Source organism: Sabethes cyaneus, chromosome 3 (assembly GCF_943734655.1).
Source record: "Sabethes cyaneus chromosome 3, idSabCyanKW18_F2, whole genome shotgun sequence".
Classification (NCBI taxonomy): Eukaryota; Metazoa; Arthropoda; class Insecta; order Diptera; family Culicidae; genus Sabethes; species Sabethes cyaneus.
The window spans coordinates 191,700,409-191,712,405 of NC_071355.1; the positions used below are offsets into that span (position 1 = coordinate 191,700,409).

Sequence of the window (11,997 nt, forward strand, 5' to 3'; positions counted from 1 at the left end):
ATTACCCAGGTGGTTTTAGGCTGCCATTCTTCAAAAGTCCCAAACACTCACTACTACAACATTCTCGTCGTTCATTCGGCATCCTCGCTATGTGACCAGCCCATTGTAGTCTTTTATTCGCTTGGCTGCATCCACGTTTTATACACGTGGTTCAAATGCCTACGCGATGCTCCAGTTTATCATTAGGTATTGATCGCAAAATCTTACATTCGAATATTTCAAGAGATCTTCAGACACTTTCTTTCAGCGTTCACGTTGAATTAGCGTCTTATAGATAGCGAGTTTCGTGGAGAATTCGTAAACTGCAAGACTTTGGCTGGCACGTTCCACAATTGTTGCGGTGCAAATTAACATACAATCATACATTGACTTGAGAATTAAGGGCAAATTTTTCAACTACAGTCTTATAAATGTGTACGCACCGACGAACGACAAGCCCGATGACGTAAAAGAGGCGTTCTATGATCTTCTCGACAGAACATATGGAGAGTGCCCAAGACATGACATAAAGATAGTCATCGGGGATACAAATGCACTGGTCGGACCGGAAGAGTTCTTTCGTCCCATTATTGGTAGAGAAAGCCTCCATTCTACCACAAACGACAATGGCCTGAGGCTAATCAACTTCGCTGCAGCCAGAGGAATGGTTATCTGTAGTACCCATTTTGCACGATGGAACATTCGGAAGCACACCTGGAAACACCCTAATGGAGAGACCTGCTCTCAGATCGACCACGTTCTGGTTGATGGTCGGCACTTTTCTGATGTCGCAGACGTGCGATCCTTCCGGGGACCAAACGTTGATTCGGACCACTATCTCGTAGTATGCAAGATCCGCGCCCGGTTGTCCAACGTATTCAAATCGAAACCAACGAGGAAGATACGACTGAACATCCGGCGGTTATCAGCGGAGGGAGTTGCTGCAGAGTACTCTCAGAAGACTGATGAGCGGATCGGTGAACATCTCGGAGAGAACCTGAACGAACAGTGGAGACACATCCACGACGCGATCAGTACTACAGCGCGGGAAATGTTGGGTACTACTGCTGCAGCCACTTCCAGTGAGTGGTTTGACGCAGAGTGCCAGCGAGTGACTGATGAGAAGAATCGAGCCAGAAGTCACATTTTGGCTGCAACTGTGACACGCCAGAGCAGGGAGAGATATCGAGATGCTAGAGCTGCCGAAAAGAGACTTCACCGTCGTAAGAAACGTCAGCACTGGGATCGCGTTCTTGCGGAGGCGGAGAATTGCTTCGAGAGGCACGATACAAGAAGCTTCTTTAATACGATCAACGGAATCAGGAACCGGACCGTGCCAACTCCTGTTATGTGCAACGACAAGGAGGGGAACCTGATTACCGAAAGATCGGAGGTGGCTAGGCGTTGGAAACAATATTTCGATGCATTGTTAAATGGTGAACAAGATGGAACGGTCAACAGAAACAGGACAACGATTGAGGATGATGGACAAGCTGTGGATCCACCAACTTTGGAAGAGGTTAGAGCGAGAGAGCTAAAAAACGGCAAAGCAGCTGGAAAGGACGGCATCCCCGCCGAACTTTTGAAAGTCGGAAGCGAACGGCTGTATTGTGCAATCCATCAGGTTATACTAAAGGTATGGACTGAGGAGGAATTACCTACGGACTGGTTGGAAGGTCTCATATGCCCAATTTACAAAAAGGGCCATCGACTCGAATGCAGCAATTATCGAGGAATTACTCTCCTCAATTCTGCATACAAAATTCTCTCCCGCATCCTGTTTCTCAGACTGAGGCCGGTACAGGAAACCTTTGTTGGCGAATACCAGTGCGGTTTTCGAGAGGGACGCTCCACGACGGACCAAATGGTCACCTTGAGATCCTCGATAAATTCCGGGAATTCAACTTGCAGACTCATCATCTGTTTATAGACTTCAAAGCGGCGTACGATTCAGTTAAACGAAACGAGGTGAGGCAGATTATGCTTGAACATGGTTTTCCAACAAAACTGATTAGGTTGATACGTTCTACCCTTGATGGTTCAAAATCAAGCGTCAGGATAGCGGGTGAGACTTCGGACTCGTTTGTGACATTAGATGGTTTGAAGCAAGGTGACGGAATATCGAACTTGCTGTTCAACATTGCATTGGAAGGTGCTATTCGAAGGGCCGGCGTGCAGAGAAGCGGTACTATCATCACGAAATCTAGGGGTTCGCCGACGACATCGATATCATCGGTGTTAACCGTAGAGCTGTGGAAGAAGCGTACACGCATCTTAAAGAGAAAGCTGCGAGGATAGGGCTTATCATAAATTCTACCAAAACATAAAAAATTGAATACGATTTTTCCCAAGCAGCACACTTTTGGCACTTTTAGTCGAAGAAACTTATTTACGACTGAAATTGATTCCAAATCAGTTACCATAACTGTTTTATAACAACTGTGCTAGTAGGATTGTATACATAGCTTCAATATTTTTTTTAGATTCCATGCATTAATTTGCATGAAATTTCAACATGCTGACGAAATAAAACGATTGAAATGAATGTAGGGAGTAGCCTAGAAATGAGTACGCCAATAAATGTACCGAACTCGATAATAAATCACAGAATATGAATCATGCTACTGGTGACATGCAGTCACTAAAGCTGTTTATTATAACTAGCAACTCTCTTGTCTTCTACAATACGACATGCTCTCCCTAAAATGGTAAATCGCAGTTCGGTTGATAAACTAATGATTAATAATTCTTTGTGACACTGCATATTATATAAGTTTTTGGAGATTCATTGAAACATCACCGTAATTTACGGTATCATAAGTTCCGTACAATAGCAAAAGTTATCTCTAGGCACGTTGCGCTGAGAGTTGCATTATCTTCTATGCAACATCGTTTTTGCCGCATGGGTAGAACGATCATGTGCTTAAATAAAGTATAGTTTTTGTAGAGAAGTACACTCTACTAAAACTGTACCCGTTCCTTTCATCAAGCTTGGTATGACAGCGAAACAATTTTACACTGAACATTCGCAACATACTTCTGATCTAAAGAATCGAAACTTGCCTTCAATGGAACAGTCTCAGCTACATTTCATGTTTACTGAATTCCAACCGAGTAATCGAGTCATCGTTTCTCGGAAAGTTCGTTCTTCATTCTACGCATAACATTTTGTAGGTAAGAATTTTCAATGAAGCGAATTCGTGCGGAAATTCCAATTGCAGTGAGAATATGTGGGAATAGTGGCTGAACGGAGCTTCTGTCAACAATCTATCCTTTCAATCAAAAGTTTGGTCGGTAAAAAAATGCCCTCTTAGTAGGTTACCGCTGCGTTAAATAGTGAATGTCTCAACCAAATATGATTATAGTAGGTATCAACCCAATTTACCCCATTTTCCTGTTGCACGGCACGGCCATATCGACGGTCGGTGTTGGCACTCTAACGGAGGAGGACGCTCACCGCTACGTGTATTCTTCACTCGGTGAAACGAAACCGAGGCATACCAATATCTCGCATTATTTCGAAACAAAGTTTTTCAGTTATTTTCACTTCATGAAACCGTCCGCTCTCGAATGGAACCATACAACATCTCGAGTTCCATAAAAGGACTCGGCGAGAACTGCTCCGCACCAACAGCTTGCGCTTGAGCGATCCGTGGCTTGAACAACGACGATACGAGGACGACGACGTGGAGAAGGAGAACGAAACCGGCCGGGCCGCCCGGTGAAAGGGGAGACGAATCTCCGCTTGATAACTTTACCCATCGTGACTGACACACGGAATGAGGCGACACAAAACCAAAGAAGGGCGCAACGGACGGACGGACGGGGAATGGCATTTGCCATCGCCGCACCCGCAGTTGACGGGTTGTGCAACCACCAAAGGCGAGGAAAAACAAAGCGAGTAAAATTTAATTGAGATTTCCCGAAGTATTTTCCACTGCTTTGAAATTAAATATTTTATGCGTCGATGTGCTTTCTTTCCGATGGTTTTCTAGGCGGGCGCGTTTTTCTAGTAGGTAGCGCGTGTAGAAGCTATTTTGTGAATGCCAGCGTGCGGTAGACTAAAGAGACTGAAAGAAAAAATTTCGCGGACTTGATCGGTTCTTATTTTTTTTGAGTAACGGGTTTAAATTTCTGATTAAACGTAAGCTCACACTACGAATTCATGCATGTTTGCAATTAAACTTATGCTATCCCACTTTGTATGAGTTCCAAGAGTAGCATGAAGCAAAAATTATACACGGTTAGGTACATTTGTTTTATAAAGTCGTTTACAATAGAGTGAAATCAAGCAAACATTCGTTTGCCGTTATATGGCACAGTATATAACAAAAAGTGTATCCTTTGTTTCTAACAAAATAGTTAACAATTATGTTAGAAAAAGTTACTCAATTTTTTTGACTTCTTTCGTCACACTTAACACAAATCTTACAATCGACGGAGCGAACGGTATGAAAACGTATTGAAATAAAAGTGTTTATAGTATCTCATGGAAGAGATAAGGAGCAGAAAATTAAATAAGGGAGGATCATTGAAATAACGCATATTAAGTTTGTATAACGTTCCTCATTATCTAAGCCAGGGGATCCGCGGATTGCACCTAGCTATAATAGAAACTAATTATAACCGGATTCGAACCCATCTTTTCCCACAGGCACAAGGAAACTCTCCAACCCCTTATTAATCGTGTGACTTATTTCAAACTTCACCAGCACTGGCAGGTTGGGTTATTTTTACACAAATCATGCCTCTTCCCTCACCTATTATAGAATGAGCGGCACAGGCATTTGTTACTTGCATAATAGCAAACAATTTCAATGCCGTGTTCAATGAAAACCAAAGAACAGAAAGTGATATTCAAGTGTCAAAAATTAATAAAAATTGTAGGTAATCGATGGCGTCTGCTTCCACAAATACCGTGCTTTTAAGAGATAATACATGATAATCTGTCACTTTCCACACAATAAGAGTTTTCTTGTACATTCAGATTTTTACTGCTTAGTCATCATCATAACAGTTTTAGAATCATTTTACGCTGCATGCTAATATTCTACAAGAAAACGCATGAAACACATGTTTTCAATATACTATTACTATGAATGCTTACTCTGACAGCAAATTTTCAATATAAGTTAGGGTGGTAATCAAGAAACTTGTACTTTGTGTTCATTTTTCCAATATTTTCAGCGCTGGTGAAGAGCAGCCGATTTCGAGCACATCAATTGTAGACCAGCATTTTAGAAGTGGCTATAATTCTACGCACGCCGCTGTCAAACGTAAAACAACAAACGAGGCGAAGGTTGGGATCATCAATATAAATAAAAACCAGCCTGATGGTGTAACGTAGCAGACATCGCTAATAACAATAAAAAATAGCAGTGGCCCCAGAATACTCCCTTGTAGTACACACGAGCAACTGCTAAAACTTTGCTGTTAATAACTACCCATTACGACGGAGTGCGCCCATTAAAATCTGAATACTCGGAGTCTATCTGCTGGGCTTTTTCTTTCCCTACACCGAATGTAGTGCGAAATGAAGTAAGTTGAAGTTGAGTTGTTTTCGGTCTACCTGAAAAATTAAGCTGTGCGAGATTTCGTGTTTACCGAAATTTAACGGAATCGTACGAAATTTTGCTAGATATTGTTTATAGAATTTTGGCACTTTGTCTTTGATAATGACTGTTTAAAATTAATGTTAGCGCAGAAATATTTTTGGTTTTGTTTTAAATTATATTGGTGCGAATGATTGTACTTTGCAATCCAAAACCATAAGGTTATATCGACTAAAGGTATGAACTGAGGAGGAACCACCTAAGAGTTGGAAGGTGGCATATGGCCTATCTACTAAAAGGGTCATCGACTCGAAAGCATAGCAACATTCTCTCCCACATCCACACTTTGTACAGCAACTTACATGAATTTCATGTACTAGTTAATGGGAAAGTTGATAAAATTTACCGATATCGCACGTGAGCTGGTTAGTATGAGTGCAAGTTACCAATAATTCACGTGAATGTTACATGAAACATGTGTGATGGATGAGAATTACCTATGTTTTCACGTAAACTTGACGTGCCGATTTTTTTAAGTGCAGTTTCTTAGGCTAAAGGCATTGCAGGAAACTTTGTTGGTGACTACCAGTGCGCAGGGGCAGGGGTGGTATGATCACTTTGACTCAGTTTGACAGTACCGTCTCAGCCAAGCAAAATTTGACAAAGTTTTATATGGGTCATTTATAGAATTAGTTATTATTCCAAAGGAACGCTCCGCGAGGGATTAAATGTTCACCTTGCCTCGATTAACGATAACTTAACTTGCAGACTCACCATTTGTTCATACACTTCAAGGCAGCGTATGATACAGTTAATCAGATTGACTTGTAGCCAATTAAGCTTCATCATGATTTTTCAACAAAACTGTGCAGGCATGTTGAACTCGGAAGCGGATTACGGCTGCAAACAGGGTCTTCTACAGATTGCGGTGTGAGCTGTGATTCCACCGACTAAAACTACGTACGAAATTCGTGTTTTATAAGACACTGATTATCCCAGTGGCCCTCTACGGTCATGAAGCACAGACGTTGAAGCAGACTGACCGACGTGCTTTAGATATTTTTGATCCTGCGATTAATTCTTGGCGGCAGATTAGAAGACGGACTGTGGTAATATGCATCAGGTGTATAAAAATGCGGATATTGTAAAGGAATTAAATACGGCTCGGCATTGGGCTGGGAATACAGCATGGATAACGGGTGAGAGACCACCAAAACGACATTCAGCAGAAACCCCGATAGACGTTGATAATTCTGAGGCAGACTCCGTACATATTAGATGTGCGCTGTGAACGATGCTAAATAGTTGACGTTAGGGGCTATTATAGGATGGCAGCTCAAGACCGATAAATTAGTGAAATGTACAATGTTTGTTATGGGATCACATCAGTTTGATTTGCCATGTGCTGTTCTTTCTCTCATAAATTTGCCCAGATTCGATTAGGTAGAAGAAACAAACATTCTGAATTATTAAATTGGAGTGATTCACTGTAAGTTTGTCGACTGTTAGTAATTAATTCTTGGATTTTATAGGCTTGATCAGTCTCAAAAATTGTCAAAAACGAGTTTGATATCTACATCATCGAGTTTGATAACATAGAAACTGTCGGATGTAGAGATCAAACTCGTTTTTAATAATTTTTGAGACTGATCAAGCCGAAAAAATCCAAGAGTAAATAAAGGTGGTTATGAGGATGACTCTGCTAGCAGCGTTAACGTTAGTTGTATTTAGACCAACCCTGAGTTTTTAGTCTTGACCTTGAAATGCGGTCAAACATATTTTATTAATATTTTTTGAAACGTTGGTTGTACAATTGATAAAGGGACGGTAGGGGAAAGTAATGAAATTTTTTTGGAAAATGAAGGGGAAAGAGTGGAAAGGTTAGGGGGAGGGAATACGCAGCTACGGTTAACAAGTCGTCGTTGTGACTCCTACCTTTTGTCCAATGCTTGAAGGTGCATGGGTCGAACCAAGCTATAATCAGAGGCGGGTGTTGTGGGTTCGAATCCGGTTATAATCTCTGATTATAGCTTGGTTCGACCCATTCACCTTCCAGCACTGGACAAAAGGTAGGAGTCACAACGACAACTTGTTAAGCGTAGCTACCTATTACCCCCCTCCCCCCCTTCCTTTCCACTCTTTCCCCTCTTTACCCAAAAAATTTTCATTACTTTCCCTTACCGTCCCTCCATCAATTGTAAAAACCATCGTTTCAAAAAAATATCAGTTTTGACTGTAAAACCCATACGGCTATGCCAATTTGACAATATTCTTTTCCATTCCAACTCTCTAATCTTAATTCAAATACACTTCACTTCTACCAGCAGAGATCCGTGGTGGCTCTTGCCGTATACCAAGAATTCCTCTCCACTGTACTCGGTTCTGGGCTACATGTCGCCAATTCGTTGAGCATCTCGAAACACGCATGTCGGCTTCAAACTGGTTTAACCATCTAGCATGTGAGGCCCCTCTATTAAAGACTATCCCTCTAGAAGACAACAAATTTCACTATACAGTCGTCCGGCATCCTTGCGACGTTGCCGGTCCATCGTAATCTACCAACTTTCACTAGGTGTACGATGGGAATCTCTCCAAGTAGTGCCTTCAACTCATGATTTATGCACCTACGGTACTCTGCGCTATCCATTTGTACTCCGCTAAAAATAGTCCGCAACACCTTTCGTCCAAATACGGCAAGCTTTCTAGGAATGATGTCAAGATCGTCTGCGAAGGTTAGGAGTTGGCTACTCTTGCTGAAGATCGTTCCTCTCGTTTCGATGTCCGCTCGCCGGATCACAATAGCAAATGTTGAACAACATACAGGACACAATCCATCAGCATTGATCAGCTTAATGCCGCGGTAATTAAAGGATCTATTCGATGGCCCTTTTTGTAGATGAAACAAACTACACCTTCCACCCACTCCTCCGGTAGTTTCTCCTCCTCCCAAATCCTTGAAAATATCCAGTGTAGTGCCGTTGCTAGCCGTTCTTGGCTATTTTTGTAGAGTCGGTCGTTTCCGTTGAGATCTATTATTCTTCAGCTGACCGATTTATCGCCGGATATCTTCGAGATCGGTAGCCGATACGCTGTTGTCGTCTGTAGACACTCGTCTCTGTTACCTTCCGTTGCGTCTCCTTCTGTTATATCGCTGTTGAGATGCTCATCGAAGAACTGGTTCCGCCTGTCGACCACCATGCGCTCGTTTGTGATTAGATTCCCTCCCTCGTCAGGTTTCAGTGTGTACTCTTACGAGTTTGGTTCATCTTCTCGTGAACCTTGCGCGTGTCATTAGCCCGGAATAGTTGTTGTAGTTCCTCCTTCTATTGCTTTTTCCTCCTTAGTATCGTGGTCAACTCATTCCGCACTCGTCGATACTTGGCCAAATTCTCCCTCGTGGCAATGCTTTACTTAGATACAAGGTCTTTTATAGAAAGTCAAAATATGTCAATGGAAGGAACATAAAATTAGTATGTTCTGGCAGATTGATTCACTTTTTGAAGGATCACTATAAAAAGACAAAATCGAGAGCGCGATATTCAGACGTAACCGTAACTTGTATCTTAGTCATTAAAAAATAGACAAGTAGTCATCTGAATCCAATCAAGAAAATGAAAATGATGTGTTGTTATTTAACAACGTAAGCAGACCAATTAGTTGTTTTTACGTTATGAAACTGAATCTTTAAAAAGAAGAGAATGTAATCAAATTTGTATTATTGTCATAGTTTGGTTGAAAAAATGATAAATGTAGCATGTCGTTTTACACGTTTTTCAGCAGTTAATGTTGTTTTGTCAGGCCCTCGAGACTATATATTATATATGTACTGCCGCTACTCGCATAACTGTCCCATTTTCTATGGAGTTTCCTATATAAATGGTACTGTTAAATTTTCTTGAGTACAAATAACCGAGTCATACTTGTTAGACATGAGTTCCATTTTTATAATGAAGAATGAGAAAAGCAAAAAAATAAAACTCAATCTAATTTAACAACGCTTTCTTCGCATTTGCCCTCCTTTCAAACGTCAATGAACACTCAATGAACACCTTCTTTCCCCGCTGTCACATTGCTTTTTGCTATATCAATCAACCGTCGGAGTCAGCCGCATAATTCTTCCACGCCACACTTCCCGTTGACCGTTTAATTTCCTCGCCAAACAACCAGTCATCGGATAAGCATAGGTAATAAATTAAAATTTATTTATTTATGACCAACCCGCTCAACATCCAACAATTAAGAACAAAGCTCGAACTTACATAATCAGGACCTGAGTATGCTCCTTATCGGTGTCCATGACGGTTCCTTTTTCGAGTTTCTTGGCTGGCGTATTCCGGTCTTTGCGCGTTGCTATTTTCACAGTCACTCTCTCCCTCTATACCTGTGCTGTGAGTAGATATATAAAGATTGCTAGCTGCCTGTCGTCTGGTCTGGTCCGTTCCCACGATCGGTTTACTTGTCCTTAAAACACCCCCGACTGGAAACGCGCGAGCTTCTTCTGAAGAAACTCACCTTCTTCGTAGTTTCGCACCTACACACCGGCACGTGAAAATGTTTGAAGCACGGCCAGGCTAGCCCAGGACATTGCTCAGCAAGCGAAACCGATTCTCTTCCTTCCAGCTAGGTTAGCGTAACCTTGCCTCGTCACTATCAGGAACGCAGATTTTGCCACACGGTTATGCTTCAAACCATAAATTACAGAACGGCAATAAATATTTAAATACAAGACCGCATAAATAATGACTCCCGCGCAGGTTGGAAATAAAAGGTTCCACCGCGGCGAGTACCCGGGACCGGCTTGGGATAACTATTTATCGAAGCTAACTAGAACAAACACCGTGTATAAGGGCAATCCGGGCTGCAGGAGCGATTTTCCACCACAAAGCTCTGCCCTTGTCAACGAGGAGGCAACCTTATCCCTCGCACACACTGCTATTATAGGAATATCCTGGCTATTATCGCGACCTTTCACTTCACCTTTTGCACAGCACTTGCTGCGGTGATGGAACAGTAGAAAAAAACACGCTGGTCACTTTTGTAAACAAATTGCAGCAATCGATCCGGGTTACGATGGAATGATGAACCGATGCACTGCGAATTAGCGCAACGAACCGAACCTCAAAGTTACGATCCCGCTCCGGAGAGAGCAACACTCAGACTATAACTGTGTGCAGTGATCTTCTGCTGGTTTCGAATGATTCGCTATGTCTTATCTGATAAGAGTGGCATTATACGTTTCCGATCAAGTAGGACTTGGCACTGTGTGAGTGATTTTATATAACCCTTGCGAATTGGTACCGATACCTGTCAGCTTGCTTCATACAAAAATGGTTTAATTGTTTGCTCGTGTACGGCAAGCCAATTTATTATTGTAAACAATGGTTTTTAGAAGATGTTACGTACGCAGATGTAGTGTTTTCTGAAAACGTAAATACGAAATCAGAGTTTATTTTTGCTCACGAGCCTCAGTTTTATAATGATTAAATAAACTTTCATTAATTTATTTACAGGTAAAAAAATCGTTTAATTTTACTAGAAAATAACTAATTTAAAAATTGTTTTACAGATCTGGATTTATTTATTCAAGATTCTCGTCAGGCACAGAATGTTGCTTGTTACCACCGGAAAAAAATATTGAAAATGAAAATGTTGGTGTTGTGTTAAGCAATATTGATCAAAGAACGTATGATTTCCAAGATATTCAAAGTCATTAGGCACCAGGATCAAAATAACTAATTTAGTTTAATACTTAAATGGTAATGAATCTACAGATTTTTTGCACGGACCTACTACTCGATACTCTAAAAGATTGCAAACATTGAGAAGTTCCACATATTTTTAACGATAAACCGTACAGTAACAGTGATACGTCATATGTTAGTTACATAAAACGGTTGCGCGACTGCATCAGCATTTCCGCGTAAGGATTGCACGCGATACCAAACACCCACCATTCGCTTGAGCAAACCTCGTCATATGTTGGCACTGGCAGCTACGCAGACAGTGTGCACTGTAGGGCCATGATAACAAACCAGGTAGTTCTCGAGCTTTGAGCTAAGCTGAGCTTTATCTAATATCTTTATTACCATCTAGCTGGAAATGATACACAGGCAAACACATGCTTCAACTTCCATTTGATGTTATCTCAGCAGCACGAATCTTGTGAAATATTTTTATTAATAACAATCAACAGGTACACACAAAGACGTAGTCAGATGGGTCTGGCAATATAGTAGGTATATCTCGACGATCGCTTGTGTTTGCATATTTTAAGATAAAATTATTATTGAAGGTAGATACCTCGCAATACTATATCATACATATTTATTAGAAATAATGTAGCAGGACCAGTATAAGTACAAACAGTTTGTGATATTCAAAATAGATGGAATATTAAAGCTGACAATGAGCCGGGCTATAGATTGACGATGGATTCCAAGCAAACAGAATCTGACCGACGAGCTGA

The 11,997-nt window shown here is 41.3% G+C and overlaps 1 protein-coding gene across 1 annotated transcript in view; it reads right to left on the minus strand.

The window, feature by feature from the left end:
* Positions 1-10,624, minus strand: part of LOC128742534 (proton-coupled zinc antiporter SLC30A2-like) — a 90,205-nt gene extending 79,581 nt beyond the window's left edge. The window contains exons 1-2 of the mRNA XM_053838932.1: positions 10,044-10,624; positions 9,791-9,912 (exon numbers count right to left, since the gene is read on the minus strand). Of these exons, the coding sequence (XP_053694907.1) occupies positions 9,791-9,828 (38 nt within the window). The 5' untranslated portion in view covers positions 9,829-9,912; positions 10,044-10,624. The remainder of the gene's footprint in view (positions 1-9,790; positions 9,913-10,043) is intronic.
* Positions 10,625-11,997: the final 1,373 nt, after the last annotated feature.